Source organism: Diachasmimorpha longicaudata, chromosome 1, assembly GCF_034640455.1.
Source record: "Diachasmimorpha longicaudata isolate KC_UGA_2023 chromosome 1, iyDiaLong2, whole genome shotgun sequence".
Classification (NCBI taxonomy): domain Eukaryota; kingdom Metazoa; phylum Arthropoda; class Insecta; order Hymenoptera; family Braconidae; genus Diachasmimorpha; species Diachasmimorpha longicaudata.
Genome location: NC_087225.1, coordinates 4,843,394 through 4,871,209, shown reverse-complemented (window position 1 = coordinate 4,871,209; position 27,816 = coordinate 4,843,394). Strand labels below are relative to the sequence as shown.

General features: G+C 41.2%; 2 protein-coding genes across 2 annotated transcripts in view; one reads left to right on the top strand and one right to left on the bottom strand.

Annotated features, from left to right (window-relative positions):
• The window catches only part of LOC135167675 (protein O-mannosyl-transferase Tmtc3), a 103,940-nt gene that overhangs the window by 40,246 nt on the left and 35,878 nt on the right, over window positions 1–27,816 (top strand). The window contains exons 4-6 of the mRNA XM_064131127.1: window positions 8,941–9,040; window positions 9,102–9,390; window positions 21,272–21,676. Coding sequence (XP_063987197.1) covers window positions 8,941–9,040; window positions 9,102–9,390; window positions 21,272–21,676 — 794 coding nt within the window. The remainder of the gene's footprint in view (window positions 1–8,940; window positions 9,041–9,101; window positions 9,391–21,271; window positions 21,677–27,816) is intronic.
• The window catches only part of LOC135167684 (uncharacterized), a 37,082-nt gene continuing 22,522 nt past the window's right edge, over window positions 13,257–27,816 (bottom strand). The window contains exon 3 of the mRNA XM_064131146.1: window positions 13,257–13,838. Coding sequence (XP_063987216.1) covers window positions 13,257–13,838 — 582 coding nt within the window. The remainder of the gene's footprint in view (window positions 13,839–27,816) is intronic.

Genomic DNA, 27,816 nt, shown 5'->3' with positions numbered 1-27,816 from the left:
ATGCGCGTAGTTGATGGTCACGATACTGTTTGTTCTTGGATGAGGAATCAAACGGTTGGATCACGTAATTAATAAAATAAATACTCGATTATATTCCGTAATAAGTGGTATCGTTGCTGCTGCCCTCCTGCTGAGATATGGAGATGAAAAGAACGGCCAATAGGGCGCGAGCGTTGCGCGGCTCTACGTCCGTGTGCCGCGGGTAAGCGGTGTGCGTGCTTCCCTTTCTCCACGTTCGGGCGTTCCATTGCGCTAGTTAGTGAAAGAGAGAGGTGGAAAGATATTTCTCTCTCGCTCATAGGCACTTTCAAGACAATCCTTTCAGGGGCGGGGGCAGGTAGAGGGGGGTGGGCGTAAAAATTTATTAGTATTAAGATTAGGATTATTTATTAGAATACAAGAATAATCTGATCAGATCTAAACTTTAAACAATAATCCTCGATTATTAAATAAATTAAATAATTTATGCAATTGCCTGATCAGACATTTAATGTTTAAAATTGAATTCCCCACTAAAATCCTCCATTAGAAAATCGCGAGCTATGCCCTGTGGATTTCAGCATCCATTGTTTATTGTTAATTATCTTTGTAAGAGACCCTTTTACAGTATTTCGTCAAAAGACCTTTCTTGTTGTAAATTAAATTTACGATGAAAAAGATCTGTTTGAAACGTAGATAAATAAGCACAGTCGGTAATTGAACACTTGCAGTCAAAACCAAAAGGTCCGCAGCGACACCTCGGGTCAGTAGATCAACGAGCTGACCCCGGAAGCCCAAATCTTAAGCCAGTCTTTATCAGTCACAGGACGCGGTAACGTCTATTTAATTGTCAGAAATTCTCTATCAGTAGAACCTCACCGAGTACATCACCAACTACATCACCAAGTACATATCCGTCAAGTATAAGGACAATTTCTCCTTATAATCTATAACAATTTACTGTCAATCAGTACATCACCGCACAGTTAGCAATATTAATTTAATGCACCTCGGGAAATAGTGTGAATAAACCCGGTGTTAATTCTAGGCTGTCGTGGCACGTGGCCCCAATAAAGTGTTATAGAAAACATATTTAATCAGTGTTAATAATCTATTCCACCGGCTAGCCGTAATCCATGCGTCCTGAAATTTTCCATCCCACGTCCACCCTAAATTCAGACAATCCCTAAACAACCTCTTTTGATAGAATACTGTAGGCCTGTTGCGTCATGAGATAATTAACATTTAAACAATTATCTCCGGAATGCCAAGGAGGATGCCCGTGGTTTTCGGAATTCTTCTACTTAAAACTGCTGTTTGACCCAAAAAAATGGCGGAATTTCGGATAAATAATATATTGAGACAATTTTGATAATTTTTGGGAATTCCTGCTAATGACGGTCGAAGGACATGGATAATTGAGGACATAAACTGCAAATTTCGGAGTTAGCGATAATAAACCGGACGTCTGAATCTTATTACAATATTTGTAGAATAATGGAGGAAAAAAATAATAGAGAAAAAATTCTCATGAAAAACTATTCCGCGACGGAACAGATATGGGAGGGGGGGATAAACGATAATGGGCGCCTGGTTACAGCATATAGGTTACCGCGTGGTACCACTAAATTTCCCTGGTCGAAGATTCTATATTTTTCTACCTGCTTTGTAACGTAGTACTGGTACCGCTCATTTCGTACCTTCAACTTGTTTTTTGATTACCCAATGTGATCGTATTTTTCGGAACTGCTCATTGGCCTTCCATTATCATCGTTTGTGAATTTGTGACGTGAATTAGTGCCATAAATTGACGATTTCGTTGTGGAGACACGTGCTGTGTTCGACATTTTTGTCCGCCCTGCTGAACCACTCCATATATTCCTATCAATTCAGATCCCTCATTAAATAGATATGTAGAAGCAGTTTTGAAGGTTCAAAATTTGAACCAATCTATCATAGGAATCATCGTCTTTGAAAACCCTCTGAGATTCTTTAGGCCCTACCCAGAATACACCATTTGGAAGTAAAGTCTGCGTCGCATTCAGCCGAGTTATTCAAGGTGAATTTTGAAGTTGAATCAATATAGATAAATAGAAAATTAAGCATGCATATCTCATGTTATGGGAAAGGAGGGGAGTGAATATGTATGATGGATATACATGCGCAAAAGCGTCTACCTCAGCGATAATCTCCAACATTGAATTCATGATCCTCAATTTCGAAGGTCTCATTATGATCGTCATCAGATGAGGCATCATGAATGAGATCCTGTACCGTTATTTGGCGGAGGTGTTCCTAATAGGGGAATACCGTGATTCAAATCCTCAGACTCGACTGTAGGGAATTCTAAATCTCTTGATTTTATGCCTGTCCTGAGAGTTCCATTGACATAGACTGGATAAAGTTTCTTGATCTCCACATGTCTCTGCATGATCAGTGATCCAAGATCATTCGATAATACTTTTCATGAAGAGCCCTATAATAATGAAAAACCTTCAGACTACGACGATTCTTAATCCCGTTCTTCAACCAAAGATTTCGACATTCGAGATCGTTGATTGTATTATCGAGATTATCTTGGGCGACGTAATCACGAATACTGTGATTAGTGGTTAATTAGCTCGTATTATGGCTGAAGAATCGTTGTATCCCATGATACTGTTTCATAGTATCAGTCCAGATACAGGAGGTATCGGGATAAACAAATTTCTTAATAAAAGGTTAAAAATTAGCTTTGGTTTTTCGGTGTGAATGGAAAAAGCTGTTGTCCTCTTTACATAAGATGCCCACTGCGGTTATTGTTATGTGCTCCGTTAAACGACCACGATAGTAATTACGTTTCGTTGAAGACCTGTCATCAATCTGATTCGGCTTTCCTTCAACGCCAAGACAAAACTTTGCATTGCTCTATATTACTTCAGCAACTTCCCTGAGGTAGCTTGTGGCGAGACCACATAATATATTATTCCCCTCCTCCCCACGTTTCATATGTATCAGTGTGTACATATTTTAACCCACTGTTGGACTTATCCACGTAATCCCTCTTCTCACCCACTGCCCCTTTCTCGCCACACACTCACCACGCAGCCGAATCACGAAATTTCAGAAAAAACCCTGAACACCTGTCGTGCCTCGACTACAGCCCACTGAAACTCCGACCCAATAGCTACCCAGTAAGGTATGATTTCGGGAGGTATTGTCAAACTTTGATGTCGCCGACAAGAAAACAAGAGACAAGTACCCTCGGAATCCGTGCGCGGCGCTGTACACCGTCTTACCCTTATGCGCGTTTCGTCCCCACCACTCGACAATTTCTGCGGTGAACCATTCAAGTCTCAGCGAAGGCGCTCATTTTTTTTGCACTCTCGCTCAACAAAAGGTTGGCATGCATCACTTGATACATTCTCGCTCACGATTTTCCATTTGCACACGAATAAAGTATTTACAAGGAGGCTCTTTCTCCGTCACCCAAGAGGTAGAGTCATCGACGCGTTTTATCCAAAGTGGTATCCTCCGTAGGGCTAATCCACTAAGTCGAGAGATGGACACTCGTTATGATTTGCAAACCTGGAAACGTAAAGCAATAAATAACGTGAAAAACATGTAAGTCCCATCACCTATTATCTACTCAACTTACCAATAACCATTGCATCAGAATAAAAAATATATTGAAGATCGTAGAACACAATCGTCGAGGGCTGGAAGACCCAATTGAGCTCCGGCAACCCATCCTGAAGGACCACCATAATCACCAGGATTATGGTGGTCCTTCAATTGGTGAGTCTTAGCTGAAAGAGTGTATCGTTCATTAGATATGTCGAAAAATGAGCCAAGTTGAAAGTTCCCACCTATTTTTACATTCATGATCATACGTTTGACCAATTTCAAACTAATGATCATAAATTTAAAATTGGTAGGAAGGTTCAACTTGTTCCAAAGGTATACATTAGTGTGCATATTTATGATGTTCAACTTCCCTTTGATGAATGCATCTTCTGAGAATTGTTTCCTACGTGCTTCATAGTCCTTCACGTTTGAGAATTTTTCCGATTCCCCGCATACTGTGCAGAAGTTCTCACGAAACCGCTTTTATGTTCAACTTCAAATTTGTGAATGCCCATTTTGATTAAATCGTACTTCGAACAGAAAAAAAGGGATAGCTCGGGTGAAATCTGCTCATTGATGGCTGTCACGAGGCATGCCAACACATTTAGTGTCTGCAGAACTCTTTTCCCGGCACTCTGCATCAAACTCTCTGAAATCAACGTGATTTAATGGAGTTGGCCCATTGGATGAATCAAACCTCCCCTGCTGATCTCTTCTGTCAACTGATACGGGAGAGAAGTGTCGACATCACGAGCAACGAGTGCGCTATTACACTCCTTACACGATCCGTGGAGCTTGCGTGCCATCCAACCCACCAGGAAATACACACCATAGTGTTCCGTTGTTGACAACTGACACGGTTCTAGTGCGCGATTTGTCATTGCGCCACTTTCCTCGCCTACCAGCTTGCTCTCTTTATTACGTCGACTGTCTCGTGATCTGAGTATGAAGAGTTCTTGCTGACCTTCAAGAACATAGCCACTGCTAGAACTCGGAATTTGTGACGCACACGAACTGGACGAGGGTGCATGTCACCAGCTCTGGCTTGAGAAAACAAATTCTCACAGGGACTCGAACCGAACCGTCTCGGGAAGAAGTATTCCATTTTCCCGGTGAGTACGTATTGTTCGTGAGACTGCAACGTAGCTAGAGTAGACATCTCTATGCCACGTTAAATTGCTTTCCGTTGAGGCGGCTTACTGAATGTCAAGGCGTTCACCAGCTCCACAAACTCCGTCAGCTTCTTCCTCCTATCGTTACTCCTTTTGTCATTTCCGAGGGCTTCACTCTTAGGTCTCCCAGACTGATGGAGTACCATTCATGGACTTGAAGAATGAACCATCCTGTGGTTTCCGCTGCTGGAGGAACCGTCGATTCTGCGTTCTTTGCCAAGAGAGTCAAAGTTTTCCCAACCTCCGTGGAGAAAACCTCACGGACAAGCCTGACATTCATTTTGTTGAATTTGCCAGGCTGCACATATTCCACCTTCAATTTGTAGGCTATCGGAATTCCCCCACGTCCGTAATTATTAGCCTCGACCAGCGACGCAACATACTGCATGGAAATGATCATCCCAGGCGGATTGTTGGCGAGTTTTATATCATCGGGGATGTAAAAATCCGTCCTTTCCAGTTGACAACACATATTTTTTAGGAGATGCTCACGATCTGGAACCATCCATAATCGTTCTCCTTTCTAGAAAGGATGAGGTCAAGACGGGCTGCATTGGTTTTGACTGCAATGAACACCTTAAAAATTTCACAATGCTTGATTGCTAGGTCCTGAATCTGATGACAAGCACGATTACGATTATTTATGAATGTCTCCATCATGATAGAATCATAGAGAATGTTGAAGATTTCTTATTTTTAGGGACAATATAAAGGACATAGTTCGAACTAATATACCATGAACCATCAATGACCTGTTCGTCCGCTATTTACTCGATATCACCTTTTTTAACTGAACAGATGTTTCTATAAAAAATTCGGGATGACCCTCCTTAAATTGAAAATTCACTAGTAGGATAGAACTTTTTTTGGCAAACGAATTCAAATAATGATTGAAGATAAAAATAATTGGTAATAGATGAAAATTAACGTAGTATGAATAACGCGGCACGCGTAGCGTATGTGCTCATGCGCATGCGCACTCGTCCGTCAGAATAATATTCTTTAATTAATTAATATCCGATAAATGATGATTGATAGACCAATGACAATGGACTATATATGACCTACAAACAATTTTCAATCCAATGACTAGGTTACTTTTGACCTTCAATCGAAAAATAACAAATGGGGTGCTAACTTTTGCTTGAAAAAGTTTTTAATTAATAAAATAATAAATATTGACTATCAAAGCGAATTGATCGAAAATCAATGGTCTTCAATGGACCTTCAAAGGGCCCGAATGGAGAAACTGATCAATTTTTACCTATGGGGAATGAACTACCTGGGGCCCTTACTGCCCAGATACTGTCACGTCCCAGGTGGCGTTGATGACAACCTGTCCGGTCCCGCTTGGGGGCTTGAAGATTTGAATACACGCCAGAGTTTTTGTACGCATTGGCAGAAAAAATAAAGAAAAGACGATAATCTGTTTCGATTCAGTATATTATAAAAAGGAGAACTAAGTACTTATCTTACCTATATACATACAATAGTGAAAAATACATAGAATTTAATTCACTATTTGTTTTAAAAATTATAGGACTGCGAATTACGTTTTGGTCATTTTTTTCTTTTCGAGATGATTTTTTTTTGTTCTCGATTAAAATCCGTGCAGAATTCCTGCAAGCAAACAACCAAGATGTTTGAGATAGCGACGAGTATGCGGTGCCGATTTGGGATCGGTGGGAAAAATAAAAAGACACGAAACACGTTAGCTGATGGAAGATGTACTATTTAATTTATTGTAAAACAATTTGAGGCGTAACCTCGCGTCTTTCGAGAGAACTTGGTCACAATAGAGTTTATTAATTTCAATTCACGCACTGCTGGTGATATACTAAAACAGTTATAGAGTACGCGATTGAAAATTGAGGCTTTCTTTGAGATATTTAATTGAGAGATAACTACAAACACTTGAACGTCTGTTGTTCGTCAACGCTGTAGATGAACTGGGGTTCAGAAACGTCCGTTGAGTAGACGAATCTAAACGCGTGGTAGGTTTTGATCCATCTATAGGATTTTGAGAGAAACTATTTGAATCTCAATAACTAAAAGTGATAATTAGTTATCATCGCAATAGACTCTAATTGGTTATGTACAACTTGATAATTATGGAGAACACTATTTGTTGATAAGTTGAGTCCGATTCCAATTTGCGAATATTCTATCGAGAATTGCTTATTGCGTATTCACTGTTGATCGTTGAACTATTCTAGACTGCTTGAGACAGAGCGTATATCTGTTTTTGGATCTCTTTATATACCCAAGGGTTGTTTTGATGGGATTAGCAACCCAAGGATTTGTAAGGTTCGAGACGAATTCCTCAGTTTGAATGTTCTCGAATTCTTCGCTAGAGAATTGGCTGAATTTTCTCTCTCTTTTAAACACAAGAAACACCGAATAATTTTATACAGTATTTTGGTCGCATGCTTCGTGCAAGGGAAAGAAAGCGACGGAAAAGTATAAATGTCCTCAAGGATATTATCAAAGAGGCACCAGGACCCTTCATGTTTAACCATTTCCAATTACAGCTCTCCGTCGAATCTATTTCCTGAGTTCGAAAATGTTTTTCGCACACAGCTCTCCCAGCAGTCAATTCATCACGATTTAATGCGATTCCCCACTCCGCTAATTCTCTTTTCAAAACCGAAACAAAATGTACTTTTCCGGGATTCGTGCTATAACCCGTTTTGCATCCTTGAACCGCACAAGATGGAATTATTTTTTGTTCGCAAAAACCACAAAAACAAAAACACAATTTTAGCGAAGATTCAACAGCAGGATTTACCATAGAAACCGAGGAGTGGGGATGAAAATAGCAGGATGGGGACAGAACAGATGGCATTTTGCGCTGTCTGGATTGCAATCAATAGCGGGGAAGCAAAATCTTTATAGGCTTTTAGGTGAGTTTCAGTGGGCTGCTCAACTCTCTCAGCTGGAGAGGAGATCCGTTTCTTAGGCCCATAACCTATCGAGGAACATCGGATCTTCACCGAGGAAGTACGCTTCCACTCCGTCTGTGTCTCAACAGAGATTCTCTCCCTAATACATCCCCCCCCCACGGTGATCCCAAATCATTATCATTGAACATTTTATGTGAATAAAATGAAGAACATATTCAATATTATTCCGTTATTCAGTGGTCCTTTTATTTTTGATCTCGCCCATTATTTAGATTGAAATAATCAGAAACTTCCCAGAGTACCCAACAACACGTATGTCCATCAATAAACGTACCCTGGGCTGAATTCAAACTCTAACGACAGTCACTTTCTTCTTTATTCTTTGATGCTTTAGAAAGACACTTCGAAATCCATGCTGCTTTGGGTTGTATGTGTTCTGTTACTAGCATCCATTTATCACTTTTATCACAAGTAGGGGGGATGGAAGCCTTAGATAGAATCAATCGCATTTCTTCACAGAATTGCAAAGATTGCTTATTCTTTTGAGCAAGGCCTCCACATGAGGTAAACATAGAAACATGAGCGAGCTTTGGATGTACTCATGTCTTAGACATTTTAAAACTAATAAGGAAACTCAAATTCACAAAAGACTCTAATTTGCTTCGTTGTCTGATGAACACGTTGAGAAAACAAATAAGAATAATTTAGAAAAGCATGGCAACAATAGTTTTTTAATTCGTCTTATTTGCAAGAAATCCGCTAGGCCGTGGGCAGGCTAAACATATTGTTTCCATTGCGATCATGAACTCAGTATTGACTAATTATTATATATGTTGTATTTCGATTTCTTAATTAACATGGAATATAGAATCTATAGCTATAAAGAGATTCTATTTTTCCCCCTTTTCCGTGGATATCTGAAAATATATTCGAGATAGAATTTTTTATTATTTTTCCCGGGCTCGTGAGAAAAAATCCTTCGGGAAACCTCCGTCAAACCATCGTGCCAAAGTAATCGGAATTGTGCACGTTTTTGGTGTCGAACGAGGTTTATAGCACTCGCATTCAGCGCCTCCTATAAACCACTCGCCTTCGGCTCCTACAATAAACTTCCCACGAGTCCAAAAACACGTTCCGGTAAGCGCGTCATAACGTATTATAACATTCTTTCTTGCTCAACTTCTGTATATCTTCTGCTCAAAATGATCTTCGATTTATTCGGCATTGACATACTAGCAATATAAGTTAGATTAATTTCATAAAAATACCTCAATTCACAGGTAACAGGTGTTGTTGGACGAGCCGAGATTCTGTACTCTCTATTTTACTTGGGGGCTCTGATAACTTACAAAAAAGCCTGCAAAAACCAGCGATCCACAGGTAAACTTGATTGAACAATTTAATTGAATAATCCTCCATTAACACAAGTTCACCTCTATAGGGTGGTGCTCAATGATGACGTCAATGCTCTCCGTATTCATTGCAGTAATGTGCAAGGAACAGGGTATAACGACAACAGCTGTCTGCGTTGTATATGAAATATTCGTAGTACAGAAAGTCAGAGCACTGGATATTTTACTCGCCGTTAAGATTGCATTTGGCGGCAATAAACTTAATCCAACATGGTCAGGTGAAGGTACTAAGCGCCTCGCTGCTCTTACACTTGTTACAATGAGTCTGCTATTCGTGAGGTTACATGTCATGGGTTCTAGATTGCCGGTATTCACAAGGTAAATACTTCAACTCTTGTAATGCTTGGTGTGTTTTTGTTACGAAAAGGGACATCTGCTGATTCTTCATCTGATGTTTACTTGGTGACCTTGTCTATTGATCCTGTAAGGAATTATCAGGGAATCCCTTCGTTCACCGTGGAATCTGATAAAACATACTACATTTTCTTCTATGGAAAGTACGCAGAGAGAATGAACCAGTCGAGCCACGATTTCAATAAATTTGAAAAGGGATTTTTGGGAGAAATTAGTTTATGAGTTATTGTAATTTCGGATCTGTTATATTCTCGTGATTTGCATTTGTTATGGTTAAGTGAGAGTTTTTAAAATTTAATTGCGTTTAATTGGGTTTTAGTTCAAATTGCAGATATTAGACGCGCCTCGCGGTTTCTGATTCGGCTTAATTGAACTATTGGGGTCTAACAAAATGATCGCGTCTTAGGCCAAAATATTAACGAGCTCTGTGACTAATTTTTAGAAGCCTCTTTTTTTGTCTTCGCGGAAATGTGTAAGTGCAGCTGAGGTACTGCCGTTCAAATACGGGCTAGGATAGCTCGTTTTAGGGTTTGGGTGGAAGGTCACGCGATAAATGGCGAGCGTTGCTCTCGCGTGAATTGCCAAAGATCGAATTATGTGTAAGATTTCAATGTCAGGACGATAGTTTTAATTATAATCGCGAGTATATATTAGATTTTAATAATTGGAAGCCAAGTTAATGGAAATTAGACGATATAAGTAAGAGCAGTTTTATTTTATGATTATGTGTTCACACTTCGAGAGCAGTCGACGAACTGACAAACGATCTTGAAATTTCAAAAACCAAAGCATCGTCAGAATGGTTTCTTTCTTTCCATGAACAAAGATTTCTTCATATTAGATAATAAACAGAAATTGGAGTTTTCGTTGTAAGACCACACAGACGGCCCCTCCAGGAAACAATGACCTCATAGTATAAATATAAACTCCCGCTCAACAATAACATCGATTGCAAAAAAAAGTGGACTATATAATTGGCTGTAGTGGGGAAATAACATAAATGGTCCAACATTTGTGGCTAGGGTTGGGGAAAACCCCATATTGAAAAACCCAACCAACTCATAGAGTTGAACAAACCAAAAAAATACATAGTTCACTAGGTTGTACTTTTTAATATTTGTCTATCAACTAATATATATATATAACGCGTACATATATACTCGTATATATATACGAGTATTAAATCTTGGTTTTATATACTGTTGCATGAGTCAGAATTCTTCCAAGTCAATGTCCTTCCGAATTAAAAAAAATTGGGTAGCAGGTAGTGACTTAGTGAATGCATCTGCTCATTGATGATCTGTAGGAATGTATTACAGATTAGTTTTTTCTCTTCAATTTTATCTCTTGAAAAATGATACTGGATATCGATATGTTTTGATCGTTTATGGTCTGTTGGGTTATTAGCAATCGCGATGCACCGATTTTTATCCTCGAATATTACTATGGGTGTTTATAATTCCATTTTGATGCTGGTTAAGAGGTGTTTAAGCCAACAGGCTTCTTTAATCCCTTCAAACAGAACCATATACTCTGCTTCTGTTGAAGACGTTGCAACCGAATTCTGTCTCTTCGTATTCAAACAGATTGTATTCACCGCAAATAATTTGAATAAAAAACCAGTAGTGCTTCTACGATCAATTTCATTTCCAGCCCAATCAGAGTGCACATAACCGATCAACATATCTTTATAATCATGTGGCCTGAAAATCAATTTGACATTTAATGAGCCTTTTATATATCGCAGGACTCTTTTCAAGCATTGCCAGAGCTCTCGATTATTTTTACCCTGATACCTGCTTAATAGGTTGAGAGCTGCACACATCAGGGCGTGTACACAACATTGCATGCATTAAACAATCAATGAGGGTTTTACATGGGGCTTCATTATGTTCGTCATAATTTAGAGCTGTATAATTTAATATCGGAGGTAAAGGAGTACTAACTGCTTTGTAATTGCTCATGTTAAATTTCTTCAAAACATTTTGTAAATATCTATTCTGATCAAGCGTAATTATACCCTCTTTTCTTTCTATGTTAATACACAATAAAAAAATTGCTTCATTCATGTCTATCATTAGAAACCGTTTCATCAAGTATGGTTTAAAATTATTCATTGTAGTTTGTTCACTTGTAGCAATGAGAAGATCATCAACATATAGAATTACATAAATGTTCCTCGTGATGTGACCTCGATCTAGGAAATATCAGCAACGGTCAACAGAGGAATTTTGAAAGCCATGTTCTTTGAGTGCCTGATTGAAATGTTGGAACCAGCATCGAGCTGCTTATTTCAAACCATATAATGCTTTATTTAATTTACATACATGGTTGTTTTTTTCTTTTATTCCTTCTGGGACACACATGTAAATTGCCTCTTCTCAGATACCATTGAGGAAAGCGGTTTTTACATCCATTTGATGGATCAATAAATCGAATTTATTAGCAATAGCCAAAATTAATCGAAAAGTGCTAATTCAGGCGACTGATGCAAAGGTTCATCGTAGTCTAACAAGTATTCTTCGCTAAACCCTCTCGCGACTAATCTAGTTTTATATTTTGTTGTTTCCACTAGCATCGTTTTTAATGGTAAAAATCCAGTTACAATCTATAATGTTTTTTTTTTATTTGGGCAGGGTATTATTTCTCATGTATTATTTTGCAAAAGTGAATCAATCTCCTCTTTCCTAGCTCTTTCCCATTTCGATCGATCATTACAAGTTTTAATTTCTTGATACGAGCTTGGAATATCAGAAATGACCGATTGTGCACTTGTGTGATAACAATGTTCTTCCTCATAAGAACTTACAGGCATATTTTTAATACGTGCACTTCGTCGTGGCTCGATCGCGTTTTCATCGTTTTTAGTGTTTACTATACTGACCACCCTAACGGTCCCGAAGACCATCGTGACCTCTCGTTACGGTGGTCAAAGATGATTGGTTGAGATCGGGGGGCAGTTGACCGCGAGATTTTGAACATCCCGCTCGCCCTGCGTCACCCCCTTGGTGACGATATAGTTTCCATGATGATTAACCTTGATCTTCCAGTAGATCATTGATTGGTAGTGGTACCAATCGATGAATTGCCCGTTGAGTTTCCCTGTTTCCTTTCCGGAGTGTGGCAACGCTGGTCAAGTTGTCCTGCTCTGGGTGGATCCTGATGACTCGAGCCAAGGGCCATCTTGTTGGCGGTTCCTGCTCGTTCGTTATCAGAACCAACGAACAGATCCCGATGACGTTCGTTGGTTGTCTCCACTGATAGATCGGTTGGCATCGGTGCACGCATTCGCGTGCCCAATGGTCCCAGAAGTTCTGAACCTTCTGTGTAATGAGTTGCCACCTGTTGAGCCTGTCCGTGACCCGGTGTTAGTGCCGATGCGTCTTGCGTGTCATTGTTGATCGGGCAGAGTAGTCTCGAGTTCAGGCTGGCCTCGACCTGAGTTAGAAGCGTCGTAAATTTCTCGTACTTCAAGGTCGAGGTTCCTATAACCTTCCTCAAGTGATATTTGGTTGATTTAACCGAGGCCTTCCACTTGCCTCCCATGTGTGGCGAGTAGGGCGGGATAAATCTCGATTCCGTTCCATTTATTGCTAGCCAGTTTGTGATGGTAGCCGATTCGCTTGATGCCGGGTCGATGAGTTGTCTAATTTCTTTTTGTGCCACGATGAAATTAAGTTCCCTGTCACTGGTCAGGGTGGCGCAGATTCCCCGTCTTGACGAAAATTTTTTAGATGCTGCGATGAAGCTCTCCGCGGTAAGGTCTATTACCTGTTCCAGATGAGTTGGCGAAAGAGACAAACAGACAAATGTACGCCTTGTACATTGTTCTACTTACCCCTGAGCCTCTCCACCTCAAGATGTCGATTGGGCCGGTGAAGTCGGATCCTGAGTGCAGCAAGACTCTTGATGGCGTCACTCGTCGCGATGGCAGCTGTCCCATCAGCTGTTGAGCCCTCATGGCTCGATGACGTACACAGCTGACGCACTTGACGATGTGCGAGCGTACTGGTGCTCGCCCTCCTATTATCCAATGTTTCTGTCAAATGTATGCCGACGTAAGTAGCGTACGCCCGTGGAAGCTCCTCAGATGAGCATCTGCGATGATGAATGATGATAGCGGTGAGCGACGTGGGAGCATAATTGGATTTTTCTCTTCTGGATCTAATTTTGAGTTTCGAAGACGTCCACTCATGCGCATGACGTCGTTTTCCAAGTATGGCATCAGCGTTGCCATGCGATGCTTGGCTGTCAGTGATTTTCCAGTCTTCAGTACGTTGATTTTCCGTCCGAAGTAGAGCTGTTGGGTGTATCGAACCCAGAACAGTCTCGCGTCTTCTAGTTCCTGTGGTCCCAGTTGTGGAGAACTCGGTGTGGGCTGCCCCTTGAATTTGTTTGCTGTGTAATGTAAACTGAGAAGAAAATGAGATTTGAAGATTCAAGAGTGTGTGGGTAAGGAGGGTATGCATGAATGGAAGTATTGTTTCATGGACTAGGCACATGTCATCGGTGTGACGTTGTAGGATCGGGTCAGAGGCTGAGTCGAGGAGGACAAATCAGTTAGGTGTGAACCGAGGTGGCAAGAGGTCGTCCTCTAATTGAAAACGAGTACGGAATGTAGTTCATTATTGTTTAACATTATTACATTTCATATTATTATTTTTACATATATGCTCACGTGTGTTGGTATTATTTAAAGAACCCCCATAGCCTGGTCGAATCTCTCAGGCTGTGGCTCGACATGCCTTTTTTAATGATGATGTTCTGTTGATCGGTCTATCTGCCTCGGTAATATGCAGTGGATATGAGTTGGTTATGTCCGGCTTTGCTTCCTTTGCCGCTTCTGATGATAGTTCCGCATCTAATGATAACTCCTCTGATGCTGCTAACCAATGTTCTGGTGGCTGGACAAGCCATGGTGGTCTTGTCCACCAGAGATGATGCTCCTCCAGTTCCTTGGGTGATATTCCTCTTGATATGCAGTCTGCCGGATTCTCCTTTCTGTTGATGTGACTCCACACAGCAGAAGGCAGGGTATCTTGGATCTTGAGAATCCTGTTCCGCACAAAGTCCTTGCACCGAAATGGGTCTCCGTTGATCCACGTGATGGCTACCGATGAGTGGCTCCATAGATATAATTTCGTATTTTCCAGTTCCAATGTTCGTTATACATAGGTGACTAGATTTGTGACCATGACTGGTGCGGTCAGCTCCAAGCGCGGAATGGTCATCTTGAGGGGTGCCACGTTGGTTTTTGGCACAGACCAAACTGACGGTAACTCCTGATCATGCTGATGAAATTCGAAGATGGACCGCTGCACCTATTGCTAGGTTCGATGCCTCCGCAAATCCGTGTAGTTGAATTTCCTTTTCTGACGAAAGATGTAGCCATCGTGGTATTGAGGGGCTGCTTAATTGTTGAAGGCCCTCCCTGAAGAGTTTCCACCGTTTTACGTGCGTTACTGGAATTGGATCGTCCCAGTCTAATTTGAGCAGCCATGATTTCTGGATGATGATCTTCGCCGTGACGATTACCGACGCGATGAGTCCCAAGGGATCGTAGATCGGCGCAATCTCAGACAAGATTACGCGTTTGGTGATGATATCCGCATTAAAGTTCTTGGCCTTGTAGTGAAAAGTGTCTGTGTGGGGCTGCCAGCAGAGTCCTAACCCCTTTCACGTTGATTCCTCGAATTCGATGGTTGGAGCTGATCCCGGTGATATTCCGAGCCGTCCGAGTGATTGTGGTACGTTGCTGTACCATTTCTGTAGTGGGATGCCGCCCGCCATGTAGAGGTCTAGTAGTTCCCTGATGATCTTCTCTATTTCCCGTTCGGCTTTTGCACCTCCATAAAAATCGTCCACGTATCACCCTTTTGCGAACGTTGGCAGGGCCAGAGGGAATCGATAGCCTTCATTGACTGCCAGCTGCTTCGCACCCGAAGAAACAATCAAGGTGCACAGCTGGTGCCGTAGGTGACCGTTGTCAGTTGATAACCGATGAGCTGCCCTTCGTCGGTTTCTAACAAATCCGTTGATAGTCCCAGTCTTCCTGATGGACTCAAATTTGGCGGGACATTTTCTTGATGTTCGCGCCCAATACCCAGCGATGCCGATGAAGCCAGGTGAGGACGTCAGGGCACTCTGTTTGTAATTTTGGTCTAGAATGGAGAATGTCATAGAGTGACACTCCCGTTGAGCATCGATGGAATGCGTGGAATAGGACTCTCTTTGTCGTCGTGTTGTCCGGTCTCAGCATTCCATGATGAGGCAGATAATATGCCTGCCGTGGCTTTGACGTCGATGATGTCCGTTGCATACGATCCAAGGCCTCATACTCCTCGATGAATTTCTTGGAGGATGTATGAGCCTCTGGATCTGCTGATAGTCGCCTGATGAGCTTCTGTAGACGTATCATCGCCGTCAATGCTGTATCCCCTAAGGCGGCTGGCGACGATTTAAACGGTAAGCGTACGGTTAACGAACTATCAATCAAAAACTGCGCACATAAATAAGTTGAAATCAAGATTTCTACAGAATAAGTAATTAAATAGAATATAAACTTTTAAGCGTATGAGTAGTAAATGTACCGTCCCGTTAATTCCCTTCGATGAGTTTTGATGAAATGCTGCTCGCATTCTATATTAGCCTTGCTCCCAACTGCAGATGGCGTATCCGGTACTTCCCCCTGGATCCAGAATTTTTTCAGGAGGTCCAGCAGTTGTTGATTGATCGTCTTTGTGGTCACCCTCGGTGACCTCTTATTAGCGCAGCCTGTACAACAGACTGGCCCGAGACTACCCAACCAAAGGATGATTGCTGGGCGATGAGTTTTGATCCTGTAACTCCCATGATTCTTTCCGAGATCATTGTTCCGTAGATATCAGCTCCGATGATGATGTCGATGGCCCCAGGTTGTAGGAATTTCCGATCTGGCATTTCCCATAATTTCAGAGGAGTCCTCGTTTTCCAAGCTAATGGCGGTATTTTCGCCATGCGCTTGCTCAGGATGTGCACTTCCACGTTGACCGGGACGGTAGAATTATGTCTCGGTTGTAAATCGAACGACTCAACCCCACGCGTGATGAAGTTTCTCCGATGCTGATGATTGATACCGACGGTGACCTCCGTTTCAGACGTAATTGATTGACGAAGTGCTCAGATGCCAATGACACTTCTGAGCCTTGATCGATGAAGATCCTTGTTGGTCTTGAGTATCCGATGTGATTCAGGGCAATGACCCTTGCCGTTGACAAGACGAACAGTTGAGCTCCTTGCTGGTAGGATTGTTGAGCTTCCAAAACGTTGAGTGTGTCCACCTTGTTCACCTGGTAGGATTCTAGTTGATGTTGATCTCTGTGATGATCGACCTATTAACTTCCTGATTGTTGTTGATCTTCGTGATGCATGGCTTCAACATAGGGATGATGTCCGATTTTATTTTTCTCCGGTTGACGATGATCACCCGCGTGGTATTGTTCTGGTTGCTGATTGTAGAATTGGTGGTATACTTCCGGTCGTTGAGATTCCCCGAGATGACTGTGAGAGGTCATTGACCTCTTACCTAATGATGATTCACCTTGTGTTGTATCTTGACAAGATGCTGGTTTAGATGATTTGCTGACAGGATGCTGATTGTTGAATCGTCTTTGTGTGTTAATGATGCCATCTCCTATGAACGAATACAGCGGTGAAAGTAGCCATAATTATTATACAGGATAATAAACTGCTACTCAACCGCTTGTGTTGTTGTCCAACGATGTGCTGTACTGTGATGATGTTCCCGGATTGATTTGTGTCGTTTCACCGTGGATCCATGTGTGATGTAGTCCCTGACACCTCCTGTTGCTCTTGAGACCCCATGCAGTTATAGCAGAGTCCGTGGCCTCAATGCGTCATTATAAAAACAACCTTGCCAGGTTAGGATTTTCGAAAACCTCGCATGGCCTATTAATCTACTCTGCTTACATCATTTCAAACACTTAGGTCATTACCCACTGCCATGGAGGGGGGCGGAGGGGGTTGCGAAAAATCCATATTGTCGGCTAGTTCAGATGGCCGAAGGATACTTAGCAACGGTGACGGAGTCGAGCCACAAGTGACTGACGCAGGCGTAGCCCCCGTGGGAAACCTCGGGGCGGTGGTCCTTGTTGTCAGCTTGACACCCAGAATGTGAAAGGTGGAAAAGGGTATTTGGGATTGATAGAAATAGAACAGAAAACAGAAAGAAAAGAGAAGAGGAGACTCTAATTCGCATTCATAGCTCCAAACTGGCCAGGGTTACCCGGAGAAGATTACCGGGCCCCTGCCTCAAGACTCTCGTCTCGGACAACAAGAGCTGGTTGGTCTCATTCATTCATTCCCTCATCGTCGTGGACGTTTCTAATTTCCGTGTACGCATCCACAAACTTCAGCCACATACACTCCCTGCAAAAATCTGCGAACACGGCGAATGACTCCTTCTGCGACCCTAGTGCTTGTGCCGCCCGGGGGCCATGAGAGATTCCTGATTATATTCGCGATGCACTTCCGCTGTGGTGCATATATCGGACAGTCCTTAATAAAATTCTGGACTGTGTCTTCAGCCTGGTCACAGTTGCTTGACGGGGCAAGGCACCGGTCTTGAAGAGAGGACTGGAATTGCTCATGCCCCGTCAGAACCGGCGAGATTCAGTGGTCGCCCTCGACCCACTTAGCGTCCAGGCGCGCCGCAGTATCGGGAAAGAATGCGAAGACGTTCCTTTCGCTTGGAGCTCGCTTAAACCGACGTCAATCGGGCGACCGCTGTCAGTTACGCGCGGATTCGCGGGATCAAGGCGTCAATCGGGCGACCGTTCTCATTCCGTATATACAGGGTCATTTATATGATCCTGCTGGGACTGCACCGGCATGTTTTGGGGGTGATTTGGAACCGAAAAGTCTTTTTCCACTTTTCGCTCAGGCGCACCCCTATCGAGATATGGGGGTGAAAAGAACGGCCAATGGGGCGCGAGCATTGCGCGGCTCTACGTCCGTGTGCCGCGGGTAAGCGGTGTGCGTCCTTCCACTTCTCCACGGACGGACGTTCCATTCCGCTAGTGAGAGAAAGATAGAGGGGGAAAGATATTTCTCTCTCACTCATTGCCAATTTCAAGACAATCCTTTCGGGGGGGAGGGGGTGATTAGATTACATAATTAATCCGGATTCCGCGGGAATCGCGAGCCATCCCCTGGGAATGTTGACATGGATTGTTTATTATTAATTATCTTGATAAGAGGCTCTTTTACAGGACTTTGTCAAGAGACCTTTCTTGTTGTAAATTTAATTTACAATAAAAATGATCTGTTTAGTTGAGGAACGTGATTTTTGGGTGGTCGGGCGTCGGAAAATCGGAATAGGTGTAGTGAGGGTGAGGTGAAGACACAAAAATACTAATTTATGAAAACTTCGTATTTACTCGTCACCAGTTGTAAAAACTATACAAAATTGTACAAAGTTCGTTGAAATTAACCCGTGTGAATTCGTTGATAGTTGAGTTGCAAAAATAACGTTGAGAGTCGTTGAAGGACGCGAAAAGATCCAAAAAGTTGATTGATACGTTGAATGTACGGTGCAAGACTGACTTGGGGGGGGGGGGTCTCAAGTTCGTTACCGAGACGGATGACCAGTGACCCGATGAACCCCGGAAGTATCCGAAATTAATCGACCACTTGTCGTCGAGTTGGGGGGCGTTTTTATGTCTAGTTTAAACAAGATCTCTTGACAAAAAACTTTAGGCCTCCTGCATCATGAGATAATTAACATTTAAACAATTAGCTGCGGGGGGATGCCCATGATTTTCGGGATTTTTCCACCAAAAAAGACGTTTTGACAATTATCTTGTAAACAAATGGGTTTACAACATTTTGTCAAGACGGTTTTTTTGCCAGGAATCCTATTTTAAACATTAATTATCTGTTTAAAAGAGAGAGAAAGATCACCCAATTCTCCAGTGAATATTCTTGAACATTCCAGAAAACTTAATTCAAATAGTTTTTCTAATCACCCTATAGAGGGATGAGAAAATCACCACGCGCTAAGACTCGTACTCCCAATGGACGTTTCTGACCCTCAGTTCATCTACAGCGTTGACGAACCACAGACGTTCAAGTGTTTGTAGCTATATCTCAATCAAATATCTCCAAGAAAACCTCAATTTTCAATCGCGTACTCTATAACTGTTCTAGTATATCACCAGCAGTGCGTGAATTGAAATTAACAAACTTTAACTGTAAAATTCTTTCAAAGACGCGAGGTTACGCCTCAAATTATTTATAATAAATTAAACAGTGCATCCCCCAATAGTCTAACGTGTCTTGTGTCTTTTTATTTTTCCCACTGATCCCAAATCGGCACCGCATACTCGTCGCTATCTCAAACATTATCTTATGCAAAAATCGCGAAAATGTCTTGGTTTATTAATTAATCGCGGATTTTTGTTTAAATTTGAAATCCAATTATTAAATAAACAAATGGATTTACGGGATCCCACCATGAGACATTTGTTGTAGAAAATTTGATTCTCTGCAAAAAATGTCTCATTGTAGCGGCTACATACCGCCTGAGGGCTGACCACCTGAAGTCGCCCACAGGAGCACAGCGAGCACACACACACACACGCACCCAGAGGAATTTGCCCAACACTATAGAACCATATCCAGTGGACACAAGCCAGTTGGCTATCAGTGTCTCACCTGATAACATCTATCTAACTACTGTGCTCCAATATTAAACTCTGTAACTCTGACTAACGCTACGGCGAATAAATATATTATTTAATTATTATTCGTCTGTGGTTAGATTGGGATATTTCCTTGAACTAAATCTACCCCGAATCCTACATTATGACAAAAGGCCGTAAATCCATTTGTTTAGTTGATAATCAAGGAAACGCGTTTATTATTTAACGCGTTTATTATTATTTCCCCCTCCCCTCCCCGAAAGGATTGTCTTGAAATTGGCACGGAATGGAACGTCCGTCCGTGGAGAAGGGGAAGCACGCACACCGCTTACCCGCGGCACACGGACGTAGAGCCGCGCAATGCTCGCGCCCCATTGGCGCGAAAAGTGGAAAATGACTTTTCGGTTCCAAATCACCCCCAAAACATGCCGGTGCAGTCCCAGCAGGATCATATAAATGACCCTGTATGAGCAGCAAAAATTATGTAATACCTGAACTATAAAATGACAGTCCGCAATTTCCGATTAAAATGGTTTCCATGAAAGAAAAATCTCCCACCATTGAGACGAATATGTAACTTGTGGCTCAATCCCTCCAACATGGCTGCACATTAAACAGATGGATAGACGGGGGGGGGGATGCCGTTTTCCGGAAAAAAGAACAGCTTTCATTCGACCATGTCTCGAATGATCTCTCGAAGTCTATGAGCTAAGTGCCCCAACGTGAGCTATATATCAGCCACCATTAATTTTCTTAATCTCCGCAGGCTTCATCAATTCATTGTGCGAAGTAATATTCACCTTCCGTAAATAAATTTTCAAGTACAATTACTAGTAATGTGCAGTAGAACTCCTGTATATATACGTTCATAGAAACATGATATTGTTGCAATTATTACTCTCTAAATAATGACTCCACTTCACTGTCTCACTACGGCAACGATTGAGTGAATGCATTTCATTAAAAAATATTAATTATAAGAACAACACACTTCTGATTGTATCTATAAACAGGACGAGTCCACTTCTCTCGGATGTATTATTTGTATGATGAAGTTTTGCACTGATACTAGGGAATCCGCCACCTACAACTGTGGATGGGTCCTAATCCTCGAAAGTCATAACAAATACCATGTTTAATTCCAGATTTGACAATCCAGCATCAGCGGCATCGACCCCAACAAGGCAACTCACGTACAACTACTTGGCAGCTGTTAATTTGCGTCTTCTATTCCTACCTAACGATTTGTGCTGTGATTGGACCATGGGTACAATCCCGTTGATTGAGAGTATTTTGGATCACCGGAATTTGTGGACGCTGGCCGCTCACGGTTTGGTATTCGGATTATTTTTAACCGCTGTGTTCACCCATAATCGTCAAGTGTCTGTGATAATAGTAATGAGCTTATCACTTTTAACGTTGCCATTTCTGCCGGCTTCAAATTTATTTTTCCCCGTTGGTTTCGTCATCGCCGAGCGAGTCTTGTATGCACCATCGATGGGGTTCTGTATGCTTGTGGGACATGGCTGGAGTATTTTAGCTGAAAAAAGGTGAGAAACTATGCATTTATTCCAATCGATAGAAGATAATTTCTGTTAAGACACCAAATATTTCGTACTGGTTTGTTTAAGGGGTGCTACAAATTAGATGCAGGCGTGAATCGATATATGTAATTGTTGACTATCCTGGACTCATGTCTGACAGTAATGAAAGAAGCAATTCATTTATGAATTGCTTCTTTCATTACTGCTCATTTCATTACTCATTTATGAAATTCTGTCAATTCATTTATGAATTGCTTCTTTCTCTTGGGTTTCATGAATCAGTTTTTGCTAAGATAGCACGCATTCCATCTAGCGTCGTGAAAGAAAGAACACCAGTATATACAGATTATTTAAGCGATTTAGTGAATATGTCACGTACCACACAGTTAAACGCAGCAGATAACGTTAATTTTACAACATTTAGATTTAAGTTGTATTATGATAGAGCTATGAATCAATGACATTCCCAGCCGGGGGATTGGGTATTTTTAATTAATGATGCTGAGAACTGTGAAGTGGATGCGAACTATCTACAGCCATATAAGATACATAAAGTTACAAACAAGCGTAATGCAGTGATAAAATTAACGAACTATCAAACAAAAACTGCGCACATAAATATTTTGAAATCAACATTTCTACAGAATAAGTACTTAAATAGAACATAAACTTTTAAGCGTATGAGTAGTAAGTGTGCCGGATTGCGAATTGTTTTCCGAGCATTTCCCCCCTCTCTACCTTTTGTCCGGACACGGTCGTGCGGGTTTTCCCTTTGTTGATATATTCTTTGAGAAGGACGTCGACTCGCGGGGGGGGGGGGCTCAGGCTGTGACGGTCCCCAAAACGCATTGGACTTCTCTGATAAAGGAGCTGGTATGTTGGCATTTCGGAGGCGAGTACACAGCTTCACAAACGCCAAGCTCTTGTGTGAAGGATCTTTATCGGCAAGGTTGGCTCTATCTAGGTTCTATATAGATATAGGTTCTCTACTATCTCTTTTAATTTTAAAATAATGAGAGGATGAAGTTTTTCAAGATAATTTAACACTGGAGTCACGTCCCAAGCGGTAGAATATCTAGATTTACCTGGCTTTTCTCTGAAAACTCCTTTTAAAATCTAGGAACTAATCCATCGCTATGTATATCTTGAACCGAAATGAGAGAAATAGCTGAGCGAAAAGTGTTTATGGTACCATGACTTACTCCACTTTTGAATTTTTTATTTAGAAAACTAACAATCTCCGGTGATTTGGAATTAAACAAATCTAATTCATTTGTATGCACGTAGTTCCACCATGCTTTCAAAGCGCTTTTATATTGCTTATGGGATGATGCAGCAATTGAATTTAACATGGTTTCTATTGAGTCTTCATGGACATCTCTCCCTATGAAAGCTGAGCCGACAACTTGCCTGTCAGCAGGGAAAGGTCGGATGACAGTGGATGTGATTGACTGCAAGGAGAAATTGAAAGAGAGTGGTCAGGTTTCAGTATGATTGGCGTCCCACTGAGGAGTGAGGTAAATAAAGGGTACCATGGTTGGGTGGACTACATTGGTACCACTAACACTCCTTCTGTTTTATCATTCATGATCTTTCTGAGAGTTCTAAGAATGATAGAAAAGGGGGGAAATCGATAAAGATTTTCTGATTGCCATGATTTTGTGAAGGCGTCCACAGCTTCTGCTTCCGGATCAGGTAGTCGAGAATAATATCTCTGACATTTTCTATTCAGTCTAGTCGCAAATAAATCAATCGAGAATGGACCAAATTCATTTTCGATTTGCGTAAAACTCTCAGCGGAGAGTTCTCATTCTGTATCAATGTTTGAATGTCGAAAAGCTGCGTCTGCCTCCACATTATCGGCTGATGGGATGTCAGAAGCTCTTATCCAAATTTCTTTTTCTTCACACCACTTCCATATTTTTTGTGAAAGCTCACTGAGGTGAAGATATTGGATATCACCAACTTTGTTTACATACGCAATGGCCGTAGGGTTGTCCAATCGAAGCAATACTTCACATTCGGATAGATCAGAAGCAAAACACTTCAAGGCAAAAAAGGCTGCCTGTAATTCAAGGAAATTGATGTATTTTTTCGTTTCCTCTACACCCCAAAACCTAAAAGTACTCTGTCCATCATAAAATGAACCCCAGCCCGTTAAGGAAGAATCAGAGAAAATTTCACGAACATAATTTTGTGTTCTGATTGGATTCGAACTAATTAATACATTTTTCTTCCACCAATCAATGTTTTCTCTCGATTTTTCTCTAATAACAATTTTGTTTTCATAAGCTCCTCCATTCATTTTTAAGGCCAGAAATTTCTCTCATTCCAGTTTTCTTTTATGGATTAGACGATATGCCGCTGCGGGACATGCTGTTGCCAATACACCAAGAAACTTACCAAAATCTCTGATTTTGGAGTTATTGCTCAGCTTGAAGTGGTTACATAGACCCACTATTTGATTTTTCTTTCTATCCGGAAGATTCAGTGTTAAATTCATAGAATCAATAATAAATCCTAAAAATTTGTAATGGGTTTCATAATTTTCATAAAAATATATGGACTAATTGATAGTCCAAAGGGTAAACAGCAAAATTGGAAGAGTTTTTTCTGGAATTTAACTCTCAGGAATCTTCTATATTCTTCTACTATTGGTACAACGAAATAGGCATCTTTTAAATCTACTGAACCCATGAAAACTTTTCTAGAAACCAAACCCAAAGCAACCTTAATTTCCTCTAATTGGAAATGTAGAGGGCTTATATACTTGTTTAATTTTTTCAAATTAAAAATAAAACGAAGAGACCCATCAGTTTCAGGAAAAAAGGTGAAATGAATTGGTCTTCACATGGGAGACATTCCTCAATTTCACCTTTCATTAATAATTTATTTATTTCTACCTCAATTATTTTTTCTTTCTTGCTAGAGAAACTTTGTTTTCTCGTTGATGTTTCTTCTATTGGCATTTGTATAAAAGGAATTTTATATCCTTCTAGACAATTTCAGATGAATTTATCATCTGTAATTTTTTGCCATTCACGTTGGAAGTCATGTAATCTACCTGCTATCTTCTTTACCTGTTTTATTTCTTGGATAAAGATTGGCTCGTCGTCTGAGGAGTTGTCTTGGTCTGAGTTGAACCCTATGTTGAGTTCTGGTACGAAGTCTGGTAGTTTCTTTGGAAAGGTTTCCTCTTCCATTTGAAGGGACGACGGTTCTGTAATTGACCCGTCTGCTTGAAGTCTGCAGACGGGTATTTGGAGTTTCCACAGAGGCTTGAAGGAATCTTATTTGGATTTGTCTTTAATTTGTGCACAGGTTTTTTCAATGTCCTTAGCACCTTTCACCTTCTCTATAAGATTGTCTCCTTATAACCATTCGTCGGAAATCATCTCCTCCACAGTTGGTTTAATACTTTTGGTCATTTGGGGTGTAGTGACCGATTTACGAGCTATAGATTGTTGGCGAACTACGTCTGACATCATCTGACCAGCATGGCTGAGATAATCTGTAAGCACGTCCTCATCGACTCCATCTTGTGGAGAGTCGATAATCATGGAAACTGCAGCCCCTAATGCTGCCAAAGCTGTGCCTACATAGTTCTGAGTCTCCAGGAAATGCTGGCCTCGCTTTTTAGTAATGTCAGTCAGCATTGGAACGATCTCCAAGTTGAGTTTAGGGGCCTCTACGTAAAGCTCTGCCTTCCTGTTATACAATTCCAAGATTTCTCTTTTGTTCTTGCCAGGAAGACCTTGTTTTGTCCATTTCTCTCATGTATTTTTTAGCTCTGGATGAAATTTCACCTCTTTGAACTTATTCTCACTCAAATCAACTCCTAAAGCCTTCAAGACAATATCAGATTGATCTGACGGTTCCTCAACTGCTTGTGGAACATTCTCCAGATTCTTATCATTCTCCTCGTTATCCTTAACTGTAAGGATAAAGAGAAAAGAAAAGAAAGTGAAGAAAAAGTATGATAGGGGACACTTGTTGTGTATGAAGTGAAAAATGTTCTTATTGAACTTCACAACTTGAGAAAAAACCCCCTGCTAGAGTCGTGTGGAGTTATAGAGTGACTGGTTACTGGAATTTTTCTCTTTTTGAGAGTTCACCAAAGATTCCACAACCTTTGTGAAGTTAGAAATCTGACTTTGCAATTGATCGTATTTTTTGTTATCTTTTTCTTTACGATTACTCTTTTTTGATCTTGATCTTGATTCTGATCTCGATCGGGATCATTTTCTTTTACGATCTTGCATTTTTTATTGACCTAAACTATTTTTTCGTTACAATAAGTTAAGAAAACGTGTTAACGCGTTAGCGCAACGAAACAATATGAAGTTAGCCTAGAGAGGACGCCTAGTGGGGGAGGCGGCGGATTTGAATCCTTATTTTACTTGAAAACGTTGTGGTGTGAGCATGACAAGCATGACTACATATAACTATCATCGAGAACGAAACTTAAAAATATATTTTGTACGATATTTTCAACTAGTCATCATGTCGTCTCTCCATTCGCACTTTTCTTCGTGTGTGAAGTCAGAACTGGAGCTATTCACTATTCCACCTGCCCAAACAGGTATTGAAAATTCTCAATTTGTGTATGAGATTCTTGTATGTCCGCCCTCGGACGATGCCCCAATTGCATTCATTGTATCAGGTCATGGAGACGAATATATTTATTTGGCACATACCATGTTCAAAGCTAGAGCCAGAATCTTGAAAACCGATTGCACTGCTGCTCTTGGAGACTGTGTTGGCACTGTGAATTTTTTTTTTACATTCAATGTTTAATCAAGTGGATGTATATTTCAATCAAAAAGTTGTTACTCCTCCAAATAATCTGTCCACCTATAGAGCATATATTGAAGCACTACTGAACTATGGAGCAGATGCAAAGTCCTCATATCTTGGCATGGTTTTTTGGACTACTGAGAGTTATGGCGCAATGAATTCTGTTGCTGTAGTGGCAGACGATGGGACAAAAAACGATGCGCTTGCTTCACGTCAGGCATTTATTGAAGATGGAAAACTATTTGATCTTCTGGGATATTTAAATTGTGACGATTTCAATCAAGATAAGTTTTAGACGAACGGTGTTGAGGTACGTGTTCGTCTTATCAACGCAAATGTCTTATGGACGATAGTACGCAGAATTATAAGTTAAACATAGCAGAAGCCTCCTTGATTGTTCGTGGTGTGAAATTCTGCGCTGCAATTTTGATAGCTCACGCTAAAAGACTTCCACGGACAACTGCGAAATATCCTTTGACACGGGTTGAGGTTAAATCTTTTGTTTTCTATAATGGGATTATGGTAGAGACAATCGTCAATGCGATTTTGGGCCAGCCGTCTAAAAGAGTCATACTGGGATTTGTTGAAAATGCTAGTTTCAACGGATCGATTTCAACTTTCCAAATTTGGAGAGAAACTTTTCTTGTCTGAATATCGATGGAGGTCCAGTATCGACGAAACTTCTTCAGCCAAGTTTCATTTCTACCGGCTGCCTAAATGTGGAAGCACTCAACACCCTATTTGCCGGAATTGGAACACATTTTAGCGACCATGGAAATAACATTTCTCGTCTGGACAGTTCCGATGGATTTTGTTTATTAGCGTTCGATCTGACCTCCGCCTTATCTGCATGTTCAGCCATCCATTGGAATCTGGCAAAAAGTGCAAGTGTTCGTATTGAAGTTCGCTTCAATAAAGCACCAGAGCGAAATGGAAATTGTCCGTTTCATGCCGAATATGACAATTTGCTAGAAATTGATTCGACAAGGTAGGTTATTGTCGACTATAGTGGATGAAAATAAAAGACTACTTAGTGGAGGCTCAGTATAACATCGCATTAGTTGCATCTAGCCTGCTGAACGAGTTCCACACCAATTTGCCAGCTTACCATCGTTCTATGAATACCCTTGAACTCCTGGAAGTACTACCGCATACAGGTGCATCTATTATAGGTGTCTACCATGCCGACAGGGTCCCGTGGACATGACCTCGTCTCTATGTTATCATCATCATCACCGACAACCATAATCACTCTCGAAGCCCATGGGTTTCTGTTTACCTCTGTTGAAATAGGCGAGGAATCTATTCTGGCAGCTTCGGACTGCCGCCCGCCTATACAAAAATATCTC